Below are 21066 nucleotides of genomic sequence, written 5' to 3'. Positions count from 1 at the left end.
GGTGAGTGCCAGAAGCCTGCTGGAGTGAGAAATAAGGGAAGTATTACAGCCTATTAGTCAACCGCTAGACATAACAAGCATGCAACTTTTGCAGGGTGGGGGCACTGTAAAAATATATTTCTATCTGAGATCAGTTTTAATACAACAACAATATGGATGAACTGGCATGACAATGTGAGCAACAATTTTGTCATCCCTTTTAAAATACTTTAAAAAGATAAACACTTCTATAATGAAACAATATATACGATCACTAAAAATACATATACTTTACAAGCTCATAGTGAAATCAGACTGCATTGTGGAGTTCTGCAATTATTTTATGCCAAGGACTATTTGAATGTCAGTGGGTGACAGGAAAGGAAAAATCCTCCGGCATAGCAGCAACTGGCTATCAAGTGTTTCATTTCACCTGATTAAAATGAAGTGCCACAGGACATTTAAGTAGACTTCTCCTTCAAGTACTTGCATAGATAATAAGGAGCAATGGATGACAAGCCGGGGTGGCAGAATCAGCACAACATCAAACGCCTGTGAGATCTGAAACTACAGACAAGATTGGCACATATCCTGAAAAAGGTTTCTGGTGCTAAGATCTGTAAGTGCATTGTAGTCCTCCGGGACTGCAGAGATAGAAAACCTGACAAATCAGCAAAGCAGAGTCCCAAGGGGGCATTAAAAAGTTTATGTATTCCATGTCCTAACTGAAAAAATCTGCAGTGATCACAAGTCATTCCTTGTTACTAGGGAATAAATAACCAAGGAAGACTGGAACAGAAGCTGGTCTCTTCATTGCAGAAAGAGAAAAAAAGTCTGAAAATCACAGACTAATGACTCCAGAATGATGGACAACAATTCCAGTATGATGAACATAATTAAAAAGCTCCCATCCCCAACAACTAGCAATACTGGAGTGGAATAAATTCAGTGTTAAAAATGGACCTTGAACCTAAAGTGCACCATTCTCCTTTCTAAAGTGCAGCAGAAGCCTAAACTCTGCTCTGAACTCAGCAGCAGTGCAGCATTGTTGCCACACCATCACATGAAGCTGCATTAGGTGGACTTCACTGGCAAGATCAACAGATATTTGTGTGACTTTCAGGGTGACTTAGGCCTACTTCACACTGGCATTGAAAGCAGGCATTTGAGAGGCGTTTTTAATGCTCCTCCAACACCTATGCAAATGATACTATGGACAGCACACAGTGCTGTTCACATTATCAAAACATGAAGCTCTAGCATCGTGCCACTTCAAAATTGAAGCCTCATGTCAACTCTGGAGGAGTTTGAAGCCTACCAATGCCTCCCATTCAAGTCTATGGTGATGGCCTGCAAATGCACTGGCAGGCGTTTGCAGGGTGGTTGCGGAACATTAATAACATTACAGTTTATTATAGGCATTTGTAGTGCAGTTTTAACTCTTGAAAAATGCTTATAACATTCTTCAAACACTCGCATAGGGCATTTGGAGAGCGTTTTTAACGCTTGTAAAACACCAGTCTAACGCCCATACTAAAGCTCATTAACGCCTGTCTAATGCCCAAACTAAAGCTATAGGAACTTTCTTTAAGAGTTAAAAATTTAGTCAAGTGTGAACAAGCCATAAGAGTAAACTGCAAGGGCAGATGCACTCTCAATTAAAGTGGTTCTAAAGGTAAAACCTTTTTCACCTTAATGCATTTTCTGTACTAGGGTGAAAAACGTTTTCATGCCATTTGCTGTGCCCCCAACATCCCCCAAATACTTACCTGAGGTCTGTATCAATCCAGCACTGTGCCCATCTGCCAGTCTTCTATACTCTCTCTTCGCTTTCACAGGCTTGGCTGTCAATCAAATGTGTGCAGAGAGAGAGGGGCGGGGCCACGCCACGCTGTGTGTATCAATGGATGCACATGTAGCGCTACCCTTGTGAGGGCCACTGTGTTGTGGGTATCCCTAAGCCTCTCCCCGCACAGCCAGGCAACAGGTATTTCTGACACCAACTTGCATCCAGAGACAACGACCAGTCCATTAGGTTGGTTTTGTTATTTTATTAGGGGAAATCAAATTGGATGGGGAATAGGGATTATGGGATGCCAAGTTTGGCTTGAAACAATAGAAGATGGACACTTCCCTCCTAAGTACAAAGGCAGATCTTGGACTGTTCTTATCCTGAAAGCCATCCATTGTTGCACATCAGTAGCAGCTGCCCTTTATGCGTGAGGAACTAGCAGCCCCTCAAAAATCACTTTAATTCTCTTAACTACATGCAGAGATGTCTTCTCTCCCCCTGTAGAACTGCCCCAAGCTCTATAGCCTGCAAGCACTACCAGCCCTGCTAGCTTCTCGGAAGATCTCCCGTGACAAGGATTAAGGATTGAGCCCAGTGCTGTCCTTAGAAAGCTTGCTACGTGTGGTACTCTTTCCCTTTGTAGATCCCAGAGTGTGTTGCTGTACTCACACTGTTCTCTTTGCTCCCTGCTGCTCCAGGCCTTGATCCCATTAGCGCCTCTCCACTGAATGTATCCTCCTGAGCCAGCCCGAGCCCAGCCTGGAGGCCGGCCCCCCCAGACCTAGGAGATCCCTCCTAGACACTGACAGTCTTCTCAGCACTCCATCTTCCACCCAACTCATCTGTCAGCCTGACTCTCCCATATTTATCAGCAAGTCTACCACTCTACCAGGGCCTCCAAACCTGGGATTTGCCAGACCCACCATGAATATGCAGATTAGGTCTCCACCACTGTCTGCTTACTAACCTCTTGAAGGTTCTATGGTCCTCCAGAGTCAGGAGGAGGCGCTAGAGCCACAACCTGTTGAGTAATCCAGCTCACCTGCAATAACCCAACCTTAATCACATGACTCACACAACTACCATGAGTCACACACAATGATTTTGCCTATAACACACTACACTATTAAAGTAGCACACTATAGGGTGCTACACACACAGCCTTTACATCTGCTCCCAGATAAGCGCTTTGTATGGGTGCAGCCCAAAGCGCTGGTGGGGGACCCCACAAGAGGAGGCTCCAGGCTGCTCTGTGCAAAACTATTGCACAGAGCAGGTGAGTATAACATGCTTGTTTTTTAACAACAAAAAAATAACAGCCTTTACAATCACTTTAAATGCTGTAGCACATATTTTTTTCAATGGGAGGCCAAAGTTCTACTTTTGATATAATTTATTCCAAATAGGTCATAATAGACTGCTGTACATAAACTGGGAAAGCTACAAATGCCAAAGGCCATGGGGTAACCTGCCAAAGATGCAAGGCAGGATAGGGGAAGCTTTTGGCTTTTCTCTCTAGCTAACTGTACATATGTCCCAGTGCTGTTAATTACAATAGATTCCATTCCCTAAGAAGAGTTACGTCATTGCTGTATCTGGTATCAGGATAACTTTCTGCAAAAACTGTTCAGCTCAAAAACTGAAATATTGCTTAGGTGTAGAATAATAGGATTTTTGATTCAACGGTTTCTTGGAGTACAGAACATCACCCCGGCTCTTTTAATCATTACAACTGGATTATATACAGGTGTACCGATCCAGAAGCTGCATAAGAGGCCACAGTGGCTATGGCTTTCTTCGAGAGAGATCGAGAGGGAGAGGGAGAGGGAGAGAGAGAGAGAGAGAGAACCTTCCATATTAAGAAGGTAAACTATTAGCAGAGAGAAGATGTCCATCACATAAGGACACTAGAAAAAAGCTGTGGCTACCTGGCAGTGGAAAGGGTCATATAGGAGATACCCGTGAAGCTCTCTTTTTGCCAGTGCCCAGTTGCCTGACAAGAGCCGCATATAGCCCAGTAGTAATGGCGGGTGCACCTCCTACTCGGAAATGCAAAATCACATATATTTACATTTGATTTTGTGCATCCCTGCCATCCTGTAGTAGTACTTTGCTATAGGACGGTCGGGAAGTGGTTAACTATGGATGTTCAGCATCACATGTGGGCATTACCTGTTCTTCAGCCAAATGCAGTCCGCCTAGCAACTCCCACTCTGCCAGACTGACATCCACCCATAAAGACATACTGAGGCAGGGTGATGTGATGTTTCTAGAAAGCCCCTCCCACCAGCCATGATCTGCAGCCTTGCACAGAGACCCAGTTATGTAATGAATACAGAAAGGTTTTATTAAAAAGGTAATTAGCATGTTGATGAGGGGGGGTGACCAGGAAAGGCAATAAAGACAATATATAAGCAGATTAAACTTCAGGTTTAACAAATACTGCAAAACAGAGAAGGTTCTCTTGAAAGCAATTTTAAAGGATAGGTTCATCTTTTGAACATGTTACATAATTAACCCGTTTTAGGGTGGAACACATAATATGTTCCAGCATCTGCAGCCTCTCCCCCCAATCCTCCCTCACTGTGACAGCAGGGCGGGGGATCTTTTCCCTGCACCTGTTGTCAAAATTTTAAAACAGTATAGCCATGTGGGGCTCTGTCTACACAACAGTTTCCTTCATTCACAGTTTCCTGTGAATGAATGCCTACAAGTACCATCAGCCATTGCAGCTGGCGGCTTGTAGTTCTCAATAAACACTGGGGACACTGGACACAAGTGTCGCTTGTAGTTTATTGATCTTCCTGCTCTTACAGCAGAGTTCCAGTCAGTTTTGTGTTTATTAAAAGTCAGCAGCTACAAAAACTGTAGCTCCTGACCTTTAATAAATACACACTCACCTGTCCTGGAGTCCAGAGATGTTCTCACCCGCACTGTCCCTTCTTCTCTCCCTGGCACCGACATCAACTGTGGGCATCAGGTTGTGACAGCTTGCGGCTTCACAGCTGGGTGCCCACTGCGCATGCGCGAGTTGTGCTGCGCATCCTGATTGGTCCAGCAGTCTTCTGGGACCTGTGAAGTGGAGGAAGAAGGGGGGCCGAACTTCCGGCTCACTTCACCGTGGCGAACTGAGCCGGAAGTGGGAGCGGGTACCTGGTATCCGCTCCCCCCTCCCCCTCAAAAAGTGCCAAATATAGCAGTGGAGGGGGTAGGGGGGGAGGAGACAAACAAGCAGAGTTTCCACTTTTGGGTGGAACGCTGCTTTAAGTAACTGCCTGCCTGTACAAGATCTGGGCAGACAGCTATATTGAGAGTCTGCAGGAGCATTTTTTTTTCACAAGGTGAACTTACCCTTTAAATAATAATTTTACATATTTAAACATAGAAAAATGGACACCTATTTGCGTGTGTTGTTTTTAATTAATGTGGCCCTTTAAACACATGAAAATGACTGATGCAATATAATGCCACTTACAAGACTGAGGTCATCACAGCAGGCTGCACATGTACAGGATGCAGCATGAGGGGTCAGCAGACCATCCTACAAATACAAAGACACAGTTCAGCAGTAGGATTACAACATACTCAAATGTACAATCCTTATGGCAATCAGATTACAGCACTGGTGACGCCATTTACAGCCTATATTACAGCAGAGGGAGAGGTCCTAGACTGATTATGCTGGTTAGTGCAATTAGGGTTTGCAAACATGAGCACATTATATTGTGCCTGGGCCTATTATAGGATGTCGATGTTTAACACTCAATGGTGCATTGTGTAAAGATATCTACTGAGTGTTCTGTGCAATGATCACAGCCATTGATATTTTGTGCGTTCATTCCTCAGTCTTGGAAAGTTAACAGATTCTTCTACCTGCTGCTGAGAAGGATATTCTTTTAGGGCCAATTCACATTATGCCTTGAGTCAAGGATTTTGGAAGGGCTAGCATCACCCCTAAAGAATATGTAAACCAAACATTTCATATTCCTGATATGTGCCTGCTGTACCATGTGCTTCTATGAAAAAGTATCCTGTTCTCTTTGTATTGCTTCCTTTGCGTGAATCCCTGGTGTTCCTGACAATCACTCTGCTTCCTATTAAAAAAACTGGCCACACTGGGAGAGTGAGCACAGCGTGGTCAGTTTTCTAGCTGTGCTGAGAACTGAACCTGCTTTTTTCCAATAATCAGACTCGCCCTGACTTGCTCCCCCTGCACAGTCTTTCACTGGGAAGTTCAGTGTCCTGCTGTTTCTCCTCCTCCTAGCTCTCTGAGCTCCTTATGCAGCTGTGAACAGAGGGTATGGGATCACTTAAAAAAAAAAAAAAGGTCGAAAAGGTGTTTATATAGTTTTATACACAAATGTTTTGCCTTTCATTTCTATTTTAAGCTGAAAGGGTTGTTTCACAAGGTGAAGGTTTACATATACTTTAATAAATGAAAAACAGACCTGACCCACAACACAGAGCATGTATAGTTGGGTTTCCTACATTGTCTACTACTGTAAAAGTGTAAATCTACTTGCAATGAATTGCACATGCGGCATTGAACTGACCTTCACTGCAGGTACTGTATGTGCAGTATAACAAGCATTACTGCGAAGAGTGAGTGTGAACGGGCCTTTATACACTATACCCAGAAGTGTTAATGCTCAGCACTGAGACATCCAGCACAGTGTAAAGCCTGTATGTGAACAAGAATCAGCAGCTACACTACAAAACCATCAACACACACCTGTCATGACAGATTAATTCTTTTAGAAAATGCTAATTGCCTGGCCGAAGCTATGGCCTCATTACTTTCTAAATTTACCAAACCCACAATTATTCAGATCAGGAAAGTCAGACTTATTTGCATACTTTTTCTGGGTTAGTGACTTCAAACAATGAAGAAACAGGATCAGAATAGCAGCCAAGAAACTAGCATTTTTAAAAGAGGAAGACAACAGTGGCAGCCACCATATAAGAACAGAAACTCTATTGCCTTCCTTGATTAATCAGATCTGAGAAGCTTGTTTGTAGTGCAGACTAGATAATGAAAGGAAAATGATTGGCTGCTTGGAGCAACATGTATATTTTTTCCTCCCGATTATTTTGGCTATGTTCTCTGGGCTCACTTGTATAAGGCACTGTAGGGGTCTTCCTGCATATCGGATACTTCTTTTCCAGTCTTTGCTGCTGGCTCTGCCTGCCATGGCTTCAAACTCAGTTGGAGTGTACCACCCATCTCCATGCTTCACACAGCGCCCACGACCTCCTATCAGAGTACAATGCCAATAGCAGAAAATCAGCAATATATTGTTTAGCTGAGATTCCAGTAAAACATGAAAGTAAACCGAAAGCTAACAGTTACTGATAGCTACAGCACTTTGCACACTGTCAATCCAGTTTGTGTCCAGGCAGATATAAAACAGAATTTAGCTTAGTCATAGTAAAAAAAAATCCAAAACTATCAACTGTATTATTTTACAAAACCCTCTCCAGAAATGGAGATGGCCTGATATTTCTCTACTGCAGTTACACTTTCACTTACAGGTCCCTTGCTCACCCTAACCTTGTGACTGGACATTAAGCCCTGGTTCACAGCAAATGTGATTTCAAAGTGGTACAATTTGGTCCCATTTAAAGTGTGGCTTCAAAGTGGTGCCGATATAGACACAGGTGCGATTTCATTTCCATTTACCTTATAGTCTGTGAGAGTTAAATCGCACTGAAGTGGTGAAAAAGTAATGCAAGAAGTATTTTTCCAATCACACTACTTGAAATCACACCTAGTAAGACAGTGCTATAGAAATACATTACATACGACTTCAGGTTGCGATTTGTAAATCGCATATCACACCTGAAGTCGCAATGGTATGAACCAGGGCTAAAGGAGAAGCAGCACACTGATAAGCTCATATCTATGTCACTCTGATCTCTCCTTCTTTCAGCATGCTAGCTGTACAGCATCACACCTGAATGGCTCCTTGTACTGCTTTTCCTTCCTCTTCTCTAAACTCTGCTGCACAGTAGACTGCAGGAGGCTGATATCAGGTCTAATACACTGCCTGCATTTGAAAAAAAAATACATATAATGTACTAATGATTATAGAGTAGCATATACGTGTGCCTTTTATATCTGCATGGAGTTCAGATTTAAAGTGTTACTAAACCCACAACAGTAAAATCAGTCTGTATAGGCAGTAAAGCATGCTTGTTATACTCACTGTGGAACCTAAGAGGTTACTCCTCTGCATTGTGTAAAAACTGTTTGATCCTGACTTCTCTGATCCTCCCCTTCTCCCAGTGCCCCCCTTCTTGGGAGAGTGCATGTGATCAACACAGGGCCAATCAGCACTGTCCAAACAGAGGTCAGAGGTTCTACATCCTCCTAAAACAGAATAAAAACTCCTCCTACAAGCTTTAATATGTACTCTGCTGGACACTGATAGATGTCACAAGACTGCTCTAATGGTTGATCAGAAAAGGTATTTAGCAGTTTATATTTACTAAAATAATTGCACTTCCGTGTCCTGTGTACTGTGGGAGACCAGATATAGTGAATGCAGGGTCCTGTGTTTAGTAACACCTTGAAGTGTTACTAAACCCAGGACCCTGCATTCACTATATCTGGTCTCCCACAGTACACACAACATGGAAATGCAATTATTTTAGTAAATATAAACTGCTAAATACCTTTTCTCATCAGCAGTTAGAGCAGTCTTGTGACATCTATCAGTGTCCAGGCGAGCACTAGATAAAGCTTGTAGGAGGAGTTTTCTCTAGGAGGAAGGAAATCCTCTGACCTCTGTCTGGACAGTGCTGATTGGCCCTGTGCTGATCACATGCACTCTCCCAAGACAAAAAAAACCCTCTAGCAATATACACCAAACTGACCATGTGCATGTGACTATGGGTTCAGTCTGTATCAGGTGGTTATTTCAACAAGAGGAGGGGCAGAGAAGACAGGATCAAACAGCCTTTTTACACAATGCAGAGGATTAACCCCTTAGGTTCCACAGTGAGTATAACAATCATGCTTTACTGCATATACCGTACAGACTGATTTTACTGTTGTGGGTTTAGTAACACCTTAAGAAAGCCTTGTATCATAGCTTACCTGATCCAAGTCGGTTCTTGTACAAGATGCCACTGATATTACGACACCGCACAGGTAGTTCAGTATCATAAGCAGACTGATCCCAGTTGAATTTTGTGCCGTCTTTCTCTGGTCCTGGGGACTGAGAGTTTGGTGACCTTTCAGATCCTACATACAATGCAAAGATGAGGTAAGCAGATAGAAACTAATGGTCTCATTTAGTAAGGCAAAGAGCAATACACAAAGTGCAATAACCTATTTCAACCAATCGAACTCAACGCTCAGGGTTACTAAATCTCACATACGGTCATGGTTTACTACCCTACTAAATAAACGTTCATATTAGGATGGTGACTACACTGTGTGTAAATAAACTGAGATGCTAAACCTAAAGTGGTTGTAAAGACAGAATGTTTTTTCATGCATTCTCTGCAATTAAAAAGTATGTAAAGCAACATGTCATATTCCTGATATGTGCCTGCTGTACCAGGGGCAGACTGACCATTTGGAAACTCGGGCACTGCCCGAGGGCCCGGGGTCAGTAGGGGGCCCCATGAGATGCCCCTGGTACCTTTTTCATAGGCTTTTTTGAGTTTGAACAAGGACACAGGGGCCCCATGATCCCCTATTGCCCAGGGGCCCCATGAGTTGTCAGTCCGCCACTGTGCTGTACCATGACTTGTATAAAAATGTACCCTGTTCTCTTTGTTTTGCTTCCTTTGTGTGAAATCTCTGGTGTTCCTGCCAGTCCCTTGGCTTTCCTATTAAAAACTGACCACACTAAGCATAGTATCAGTATCTAGCTGTGATGGGAACTCTGTGTGCTCTCCTCCAATAATCAGACCCCCCTCCCCCACAGTGTATGGCTGTTTCTTCTCCCCCAGCTTTTAAGAAGCTGAGAATAGACAGATTGTGATAACTTTTAAAAAAGGGAGAAAAAAAATTATATACAGTATATATACACTTTTATTTTATATTTATACACAAATGTTTTGCTTTTCATTTATATTTTACACTGAATGGGTTGTTTTATAAGGTGATGGTTTACACATACTTTAAGGCAAAAAACCTTCTGTATTCAACTAATTCTCTCAGTTCAGTACTGTGCCCCCCTCTTTCCTCTCTCTCTGCTCATTCGGATGAAGGCAGCCGCAGGAAACATTTGGCTCCTGCCACAGGGGGGTGCGCGGCCAAGCTGCACTGTGTGAGTCACTGGACACACACAGCACAGCTCGGGATTGATCTTGAATGAATGCCCCCCCTAGCAAAGGGCATTCAGAATGAGGGAGGTGCCAAGAGCCATTTTATGTACAGCATTTTCCATGTCAAGTTTCCATTTTGAGAATTATTCTCAGCCATTTCCATACAAAAAAACTCTTTTTGTTTTAAAGTACAACTAAAAGCAAAACGTTTTTTGTTTTAGTTTTGGACAGAGTGGAGAGGGATTAGAATATCTGTCAGTTTTTATTGCCATTTGTGTCCTCATTTAGAAGATTCACCCTATTTGTTTACCATTATCATTGAAAGTGAAAGAAAAAGAAACCCCAACTTTTGGGTTGTCCCCAGAAAATTAATAGAGGAGAAATCTTCCAATGGGGACACGATTTCTGGTGACCTGGGGATCCCCAAAGGATTCCCTTAATTTGAAGGGATTTCCTCTCTCATGTTTGGCTATGGGACAGGAAGTGAAGGCAAATCTCCCCAGTGGGACACAGATAGCAAAAAATTAACTGTCCTTTGCTGTATCCAAAATGTTTTTAAAAATTGCCTATAGTTCTACTTTAATAACTTGAAAGAAACTATGTTGTAGTGTACACCACGTGTTAGAGGTGTACAAGTCTCACCAGGAGTCATGGAGGCTGCTGGTACTTTGATGTTCTGCGTTTCCATAATGCTGCCATCAGTATGTACGACTATCAAAGTGGCTTTCTCAGTGCTGAGGCTGTCTCCAATCTGTAGGGAAGCTCTCTCGGCCTGCAGTTACAAATGATACATACAGTATAAAGTAGGTGAAACATTGTGACATCTCAAAGTGTACTAGACGTGATCATCAGAAATGTTACAAAATAACATACTGACCAGGACATGATCAGAGAGGGAGGCAGTGCTGGCCACTGAAGTGGTGAAGACATTCTCTCCTGGTGCTCCAACACTCGAAACTGTGACCTCTGAAAGATGGAAACAAGCTATTATAAAACTTGATTCTAGACACATCAAAGTGGATGAGCCAGAAAGCCACGGCACTTAATAAAATGCAGACATCTAATATGAAGAAGGTAACTTTTCATTTTTAGTAAGAAGATCAATGAAAGATCAAGATCAAGAAGATCAAAAAATGCCTACTACATTCAACTGTAATATTACCCCATCATTAGCGGACCTCTGATTGCCCGACTATTGAGGTTCGAGTTCATTAGGTAAAGGTGCTCTGTGGATAACTAGAATAACCAGCAGCTTGCTGTTCATTTGTAGTGTGCAGTAATAACAGTTAGGATTCAAATGTCTTAAAGGTAAATGACAGCATGTAGTATCTCGGATATTTCAATAATTATTTCCAAAGAACAGCGCTATCACCATTACTGGTGGTTCATCAAAACCTACAGTGCAACTGCAGTATAATGTGTGTTTCAATATAAATAATGAAATAAATATAAATGTACAAATCAAACCAAATATATACACTCACCGGTCACTTTTTTAGTTATACCTGTTCAATTGCTTGGTAACACAAATTGCTAATCAGCCAATCATATGGCAGCAACTCAGTGCATTTAGGCATCTAGACTTGGTGAAAAAGACTTGCTGAAGTTCAAACCAAGCATCATAATGGGGAAGAAAGGGCATTTAAGTGACTTTGAACGAGACATGGTTGTTGGTGCCAGACGTGATGGTCTGAGTATTTTAAAAACTGCTGATCTACTGGGATTTTCACTCATAACCATCTCTAGAGATTACAGAGAATGGTCCGAAAAAGAGAAAATATCCAGTGAGCAGCAGTTGTGTGGATGAAAATGCATTGTTGATATCAGAAGTCAGAGGACAATGGGCAGACTGGTTCAAGATTATAGAAAAGTAACAGTAACTCAAATAACCACTCATTACAGCCAAGGTATGCAGAATATTATGTCTGAATGTACGATACGTCGAATCTTGAAGCAGATGGGCTACAGCAGCAGAAGACCACACCAGGTGCCACTCCTGTCAGTTAAGATCAGAAAACAGAGGCTACAATTCGCACAGGCTCACCAAAATTGGACAGTAGAAGATTGGAAAAACATTGCCTGGTCTGATGAGTTTGGATTACAGCTGTGACATTCAGATGGTAGGGTCAGAACTTGATGTAAACAACATGAAAGCATGGATCCATCCTGCCTTGTATCAATGGTTCACAGATGTGCAGCCAACAAATCTGTAGCAATTGTGTGATGCCATCATGTCAAATGGACCAAAATATCTGAGGAATGTTTCCAACACCTTGTTAAATCTATTCCATGAAGAATGAAGGCCGTTTTGAAGGCAAAGGGGGTCCAACCCCAGTCCTAGCAAGGTTTACCTAATAAAGTGGCCGGTGAGTGTAAACTCAAACTATATTTATAATGTGCCTTGTGAAAAGTGAAGACCGTGCAATCAAAACGTTAAACGTAAAGTGCTGGAATCAATCCATAAAGTGCCATGTGATCAACATCACCCATCCTCACTCTCTGTGATCCAACAAACTCTTGTGCTACTCGGAGTGACCCTTTAGGGGTGCTCACTCATCAAAAATTCCTGACCCCTTATATAGTATAAGAAGGTTAATCTGCACCAGTGTACAATTCCTTTCCACTTGTAAACTCTGCTCTCCATTGTTGGTTTAACCACCAAGGAATCCCAAGGACTGGGTTCCACCCAACTCTCACAAATCGTATTCAGACAGAAGACCAGGGACATTGTCATGGTGCAATATGTTTATTAGTTATAACTATCAACAATAAAAAGTAATGCACTCACTGACTGCAGGGTCCGCCTGGCACCAGGAATGACTGGTCGACAAGTATCTAGGAAGCGTTGCTGCTCCATGGTACTAATTTCAGTTAGGCTCCATGCAAACTAGATTTTTTTTAATCAACAAACAGAAGATGCTATACAATAAATCCTCAAAAACTATGTGCAGTCCAAACCCTATAAGTCCAAACTTTAAATCAAATTCTTCTCGTGTTCAAAGAACCTTTCAAAAAATTCCTCTGATAATGTACCTCAAAAAGAAAAAAATATTCACATAGTGCATTATATTTTTTTATAGCTAAATAAATAATAGTGACTTCATTCAAGTGAATACCCAATCACATTAATAATCCGTGAAAAAGTGAACAAAGTGAAAAAAACTGTGAAGCCAAAACAATAAAAACCCCTGTGAATGTGAATCACTCTTCAGTGCTCTATTCCAACCAGCACTGTGACACTTCTAAGTGCAGTAAGGAATGCATACCCTTACCAATATTCAGAAAAACAGACGCTTTTTTATATCTTTCCAAACGGAAGGTGGGAGACAGTCCTCCTATTGATCTTTACCCAGTATAGTCTGCCTTCATATTAACATCAGGATCCAACAGCCTTGAGACTCCATATATCCACATCAAGCTTGTTTCATATAAATATGAATATATAGGAAACACAATAGTGTAATACCGCCAGAATCAATCTTAAAATAAACTTTAATTAGGATGCTCACATTTTATCAGCTTAAAAAACGCTTAAAAGTACTCAGAAGTGGTTTACTGTTATCCAGGAAGTGCCCAGGGGAAATCAGATGATCGTTTCTCTCATCCAAGATGGCCGCCGGTCAACTCCTTATTAGCCTATTATAGGTTTACTGCGCTTTTTGTTCACTTATGGAACTTTTGAAACCTGTGCTGCATCATAAGAAAGGTGGTGGGTATCTCTCAGTTGGCTCCCTGTACTCCTATCCCCACAGGGATGATAAAAAAAACAGATAGAATTCTATTCAAACTGGATGCAGAGGACAAAATCATATTCTTCAGACTTGATATAGACACACAAGAAAAATCATAATTCTTTGGGCTGTATACTGACACACAAAATCAAAGTCTTCAGACTGGATACAGACACACAAAATCAAATTCTTCAATCTGTATACTGAGACACAAAATCATATTCCTTGGACTGGATACTGACGCTTCTTCAGTAGGGATCATTCAAAATCGTATTCTTCAGTAGGGACATGTGTAGCAGTAACAATTAAGAGAAGATATCTCAAAGAATATGTGAACCCTCACCTTGTAAAACAACACATGCAGTTTAAAATATAAATGAAAGGCAAAATCTTTGTGTCAGCCCACAACTGGATTTAGAAGCTGCGGCCACGGTCATTGAAAGCCACGAGCAGGATCTGTGTGACCTAAAGAAAGAATTGGCGGACGCATTGCTCCAGCTTGAGGATTTCAAGAACCGTTCCCACGGCGGCAATTTACACTTAAGGGGTATCCTGAAAACCGTTACGGATCTCACCTGAACCGCTACTGCCTTGTTTCAGGAGCTGACGCCTGCCATCCCCATTGACCGGCTCGAATTTGACTGCATACAACGTGCATTAGGCCCCAGATGACCGGATGGGCCCCCAAGAGACATTATCATCAAATTTACTTTCTATCGCACTAAGGAAACCATCCTCTTGGCAGCCAGAAACAACCCAGATCAGACCAGGTTCCAGGGGCATCGCTACTAGCTCTTCGTGGAGCTCTCCCAGATCACTCTTCAGAAGCGCCGCCAGTTGAAGCCCTTTACTTTGGTCCTGGTGAATCGCAGAATTAAATATGCATGGGGCTTTCCATTCTGCCTCACTTTTGCCTACCAGGGCCGCAGCCACTTGGTTGCCACGCCAGAGGAGGCACACTCTTTCCTGGAATCCCTACACCTTCTTCTGCCAGGAGGCGCTGCGCAGAGTCCGGCGCATTCATCTGGATCTCTGGCGGGCCACTTCCTCTGGGCCACCTCTGGGAGAACACATCCAACAGGCCCTACCTCGGACCCCTCTACAATCCAGTCCATCCTGCTCTTCCCTGGGCTGATGTCATTTCCAGGACTTCCTCCGTTGGGTTTCACCATTGGATCCTTTTGACGGGACCATGAGTTTGGCCTTTTAGGCTTTCCCAGTTTGCTTGCATTTCATGATTGGGCTCCACCCAGCCTGCTACCTTGGGCTCCGTCCACAAGTGGGCGGTCTCCTCCTGGACATGAGGTATCTGACTTTTGGTCACTGCATTCCCAGTTTGATAGTGTTCCAGGATTGGGCCTGGTCCAGCCAGCTCCCTTGGGTTCCGTCTTTGAGTGGGGGGTGTCACTCCTGGACTTGAGGTCTATGACTTTTTGCCATTGCAGACTGCCATGGGTCCAGGCGACACTGGTTGGGTTCCCGTTAGTGGAATGGGCTGATAGTTCCTTCGGGCTCCAGGGAGGGAGGTTGGCTCCGGTAGGCCCTAGTTAGGTGCAAGGATGTTGGTCCTATTGGGAGGCTGGGGACTACCTGGGCTGCGTTGTTTGGGTACCATGGCGGCCAGTAGTCATCCCCCTGGAGGGGGTTGGGCCCCCAAGCCTAGCTGGGTTTCTAATGGGGAAGTTTCCGCAGACTCATACCTCCATTACTGTGGGACTCCATTATGTTGTGTTTATTGCCTTTTTGTCCCCCGAGGGCTTATGTTTTTGATGTATCCATTTGCAGCCATGTGTCTGGTTGTAGAGCCACCCCCAACTGGTATTCTTCAAGTGTAGGATGCACTTCAGGATTGGTGTGATAAGACTGTGCTATTGTACATATTCCTTGTGTCTTCTTTTTTTTCCTTGTCTTCTTTTATTTTCTGGTTCTTCTGTTTTTGTTTTATGCAGGGTTTCGGGATGCCATGGTCCGACCGTCCTTGGGAGTGGAAAATGTTGGCTGACTTATGCTTTTTCTGCTGAGTGTGCTACTCTGATCCCGCCATGGCCTCACCCCTCTTGAAAGTACATTCACAAAATATTCAAGGCTTCAATTCACCTCAGAAGCGGTCTAAAGTTTTACATCACCTCAAATTGCAACAAATTAAAGTGATGTGTTTGCAGGACACCAGGTTTTCTCAATCCTCTGCCCCACGGTATCTTTCATCTTATTTTCCCACTCTTTACAGGGCCTCGGCTCCTGAGAAACGCCAGGGTGTGTTGATAGCTTTCAAACGCAATCTCCCCTTCATCTGTGCTCAGAATATAGCGTACCCCACAGGCAGATACTTGCTCCTGCAGGGCATCCTCTGGGACCAGGAGGTTACTTTTATCTCTTACTACGCCCCTAATCGCTTTGAGCATACATTTTTTTCTCATCTTTGCACTGTCATTTCCCGACACTCCAAGGGTCTTCTTCTTTTGGGAAATTCGAATGTCACCTTGGATTCTGCCTTAGAAAGGCGCTATGCCTGGGGGGCGGACCCTTATGCATGCACTCTCTCTTGCGGTTGGTGGGGCTGGCGGACGTTTGCAGGGAACTTCACCCAACTGAGCACGACTTTACGTTCTACTCAAATCCCCATGACAGTTTTTACAGAATTGACCACTTATTTATGCATGTCCAACTGCTTCCCTTGGTCAGGCAGATATCTATCCCCTTTTTGCCCTGGTCAAACCACGATCCCCTGGTTCTATTCCTTGCCTTCTCAGTACGGTGCCCCTTTCACTGGCGCATTAACGAATCTTTACTGACCACTCAGTTTACCTGCCAACAAATAGAATCTTTCTTACGTACATACTTTGTTGAAAACTCGGGATCTGTCTCTTCGGCAGTGCCCCTGTGGGAGGCGCATAAAGCCACGGCGTGGGGTCACATTATACATCTGGCGGTGTCTCGGAAGCAGGAGCGGGAGCGCTGTCTTTTGGATCTTCACTCTCTACTTTTGGATCTTCACTCTCTGCTCGTTGGAAGTTGATCCCATCTGCGGCCCATAATTGCACATGGGACGCTCTGGCTGCAGAGTTGAACCTACTTGCTTCTTTGGAGGCTGAACAGGCCCTGCACTGGACCAAACATAAATCTTATTTCTGTGCTAATAAGCCGGGTCCAATGCTGGCCAGGAAACTCAATTCTGTGGGGAAACCCCACAAACCGATCCGGTTGTGACTTCCTGCGGGTGGCTGTACTTCCAATCCCTAGCAGATTGTTTCCCGTTTTGCAGACTTCCTTTCACACCTTTATGCGACATCAGATCCCTTCCCTGTAGCTCAGGCAGAGGCGTTTTTTCAAGATCTCCGACTTCCTGGATTGTCCGAAGCAGCACAGATGGCCCTCAACACTGATGTAATCGTATCGGAAGTGCTTCAGGCTATCAAATCTCTACGGTCCACCGCGGCCACGGGTCCTGATGGCTTTTCTGGTCTCTATTATAAGATGTTTGTGACCCTGTTGGCGCCCTTTTTGGCTGATTATTTCAATGAGTTATGACAGGGCTCTTTGCCCTCTCCAGACGCACTCAGGGCTCATATCTCAATGATTTTTAAGACAACAGATGATGTGCAGGAACCGCAAGCCTTTAAGCCCATTTCTATTCTTAATGAAGATCTGAAGATATTGGGCAAGATCCTCATTCTTCGTATCAATAAATATTTGCGTAGTCTGGTCCAAAGGGATCAAGTAGGTTTCGTCCCTGGGAGGCAGGCAAGTGATAACGTTCGTAAGGTGGTCCACCTTATACACCTTCTACAACAGCGTAAAATCCCGGGATTTTTACTGTCCTTAGACATATATAAAGCTTTTGATTCTCTATCCTGGGAATATCTGCGGTTCGTACTGTCTCATTGGGGCTTTGGGGACTATGTATTCTTCCCCTTTGGTTTTGGTTAAATATGCTGGGTATTTCTCAGATCCCTTTCCTATTTGGCGAGGGACGAGGGACGCTGAAAATTATTATCCATTGCTTCGCTCTATGTCCTCTCATATGTACTCCTGGCAATTTCCGCACCTGTCTTGGATAGGACCGGTTAGTTCAGTGAAAATGACCATCCTGCCTACATTGTTGTACTATTTTTTTCCTCCTCATTTTCTTTGGTTAATTCAGGTGAGGATTATGCAATTTTTCTCCGCCGAAAAGTGTACCAGAGTCTCCACAAATACGCTCTTTCCCATAGACTTCAGGGAGGTCTTGGGGTGCATAATGTAACTAAGTATTATCAGGAGAGCCAGATTGCCCTACAGTCTATGTTGCACACTTCCTGTGATGTTCCTCTCTGGGTCCTGCTGGAATTACCTAATTGTGCCCCTATTGCGACTGATGCTTCTATGGCTCCCTCCTGCACTACAGCCTATGACACTGAGTCTGATTTTGCTCCACTACAAGTGTGGGACTCGGTACACTACTCCAGTGGCTTGATGTCACCTTTCCTACCCTTACTCCCAATTATTAACAATCCTCTTTTCCCACCGGGTTTAGATCAACGAAGGGTGTTCTCTTGGTGGGTGGCCAATGCTTTTTCGCAAGTACGACACTTTTTGACTTCTCAGTCCTTCCCCACCTGGTATTTTCTTCAGGAGTCATGGGATGTCCCTCAGGCGGAATTTTTTCGTTACCTTTGATGGCGGCATTGGCTGACCACACTGCGGGGCACTAATGCTTTCCCGTATCAGAAATCTGCTTTTGAACAGCTTTGCCAACAGCATCCGGGTGCCCCAGGCCTTATTTCCCTTCTTTATGCATCTTTGAATAGACGCTCGATGTGTACCTCTCTCTCATATGTTGCTCAGTGGGAGCGCAACCTGGGGGTGGTCATGGATCTGGCGGACTGGAATAGGGCCTGGTCGTTTATAGCTAAATGTTCATCTAATAAAGCCACGCTAGAGGCGGCATACAAAGTATTGTTTCGTTGGTATTGGGTCCCTGCCCGTTTGGCCCAGGCAAACCCTGCCTGCAGTGATCGCTGCTTTCGGGGTTGTGGTCATCATGGAGATGTGCTGCATATACAGTGAAGGAAGTAAGTATTTGATCCCCTGCTGATTTTGAATGTTTGCCCACTCACAAAGAAATTATCAGTCTAAAAATCGAATGGTAGGTGTATTGTAACACAGAGACAGAATAGCAACACAAAATTAAAAAGAAATGCATGTCTAACAAATTATGCACTGATTTGCATGTTCATAAGGGAAAAAAGTATTTGATCCCCTTTACAAAACTTGACTTAGTACTTGGTGGTAAATCCCTTGTTGGCAATCACAGAGGTCAGAAGTTTCCTGTGGTTGGCCACCAAGTTTGCACACATCTTAGGAGGGATTTTGGCCCACTCCTCTTGGCAGATCCTCTCCAAGTCATTAAGGTTTGGTGGCTGATGTTTGGCAACTCGAACTTTCAGCTTTCACCCAAGATTTGAAAGTACATTGCACCGTCCATCGTCCCTTTGACGCAGTGCAGTTGTTCTGTTCCCTTAGCAGAAAAACACCCCCAAAGCAGAATGTTTCCACCACCATGTTTGACAGTTGGGATGGTTTTCTTGGGGTCATAGGCAGCATTCCTCCTCCACCAAACACGGTGAGTTGAGTTGATGCCAAAGAGCTTGATTTTGGTCTCATCTGACCACAACACTTTCAACCAGTCCTCCTCTGCATCATTCAGATGTTCAGTGACAAACTTCAGATGGGCCTCCACATGTGCTTTCTTGAGCAGAGGGACCTTGCGGGCACTGCAGGATTTCAACACACTGCCAGCGTAGTGTGTTACCAATTGTTTTCTAGGTGACTGTGGTCCCAGGTGCCTGGAGATCATTGACAAGATCCTCACGTGTAGTTCTGGGATGATTCCTCACTGTTCTCATGATCATTGACACTCCACGAGGAGAGATCTTGCATGGTGCACCAGACCTAGGGAGACTGACAGTTGTTTTGTATTTCTTCCATTTGTGAATGATTGCACCAATGGTTGTCACCTTCTCACCAAGCTGCTTGGCAATATTTTTGTAGCCCAGTCTAGCCTTGTGTAGGTCTACAATCTTGTCCCTGACATCCTTGGACAGCTCTTTGGTCTTTGCCATGGTGGAGAGTTTGGAATCTGATTGTTTGATTGCTCCTGTGGACAAGTGTCTTTTATACAGGTACAAAAATGAGATTAGCATCACTGCTGAGATTAGCAGACCGCTTCTAATCTCAGCTTGTTACCTGTATAAAAGACACCTGGTTGCCAGAAATCCTGCTGAATGATAGGGGATCAAATACTTATTTCCCTCATGAACATGCAAATCAGAGCATAATTTGTTAGACATGCATTTCTTTTGAATTTGTTGTTGCTGTTCTGTCTCTCAGTGTTACAATATACCTACCATTCGATTTTCAGACTGATCATTTCTTTGTGAGTGGGCAAACATTCAAAATTAGCAGGGGATCAAATACTTATTTCCTTCACTGTATGGTGGTCATGCCCAATACTGATTTGTTTTTGGTCTCGTGTATTTGGCCCCCTTTTCACCTTGTTCCATCTCTCCATACGCCAGGAGGCTCGGTGTGGTTTGCTTCATTGTCCCATACCAGGCCTCTTGGCTCACAAGCAGAAGTTAACTTCCCGTTTGTTCTTGTTGGCAACTAGAACAATTGCTCAGGCATGGAAGAGCCCGTCTGTGCCTCTTCAGGGGGTGTGGGACCGTAAGACCACTCTGATGCTCCATGAACAGATGTCGAGTATCTGTAATGACTCACAACGTAAATTTTTGAAAATATGGGAGCCGTGGTTTACATATGCTTTTCCCATGCTCCTCCCGGCTAGTCTGGGTTTGTGATGTTGTTCGGTGTTGGAGGCCAAGTCTACACCTCAAAATTATGCTTGTGTTCCTCAATCCATTCTTGAACCATTTTTGGCAGGGCGCATTATCCTGCTGAAAGAGACCACTGCCATCAGGTAATACTGCTTCCATGAAGGGGTGTACTTGGCCAGCAACAATGATTAGTTAGGCGGTACATGTCAAGTAACATTCACATGAATGGTGGGAGACAAGGTTTCTCAGCAGAACATTGCCCAAAGCATCACACTGGCTCCACTGACTTACCTTCTTCCCATACTTCATCTTGGTGCTTCCGCATCCCCAGGTAAGTGACTTACACACACGGCCATCCACATGATGTAACAGGAAACATGATTCATCAGACCAGGCCACCTTCTTCCATTGCTCTGTGGTCCAGTTCTGATGCTGACGTGACCATTGCAGGTCCTTTTGGCTGTGGGCA

General features: G+C 43.8%; 1 protein-coding gene across 2 annotated transcripts in view; it reads right to left on the bottom strand.

Annotated features, from left to right (window-relative positions):
* The window catches only part of DEAF1 (DEAF1 transcription factor), a 58830-nt gene that overhangs the window by 36780 nt on the left and 984 nt on the right, over positions 1 to 21066 (bottom strand). For both annotated transcript variants that reach the window (XM_089653580.1, XM_089653581.1), the window contains exons 2-6: positions 10929 to 11017; positions 10694 to 10823; positions 8871 to 9017; positions 6886 to 7025; positions 5247 to 5312 (exon numbers count right to left, since the gene is read on the bottom strand). In XM_089653580.1, the coding sequence (XP_089509706.1) occupies positions 5247 to 5312; positions 6886 to 7025; positions 8871 to 9017; positions 10694 to 10823; positions 10929 to 11017 (572 nt within the window). The remainder of the gene's footprint in view (positions 1 to 5246; positions 5313 to 6885; positions 7026 to 8870; positions 9018 to 10693; positions 10824 to 10928; positions 11018 to 21066) is intronic.

This window comes from Staurois parvus, unplaced genomic scaffold, assembly GCF_062004578.1.
Source record: "Staurois parvus isolate SC_StPar_1 unplaced genomic scaffold, SC_StPar_1.0 ptg000715l, whole genome shotgun sequence".
NCBI lineage: Eukaryota > Metazoa > Chordata > Amphibia > Anura > Ranidae > Staurois > Staurois parvus.
Note: the sequence above shows the minus strand (reverse complement) of the source record. Positions and strands in the feature narration are given on the sequence as shown.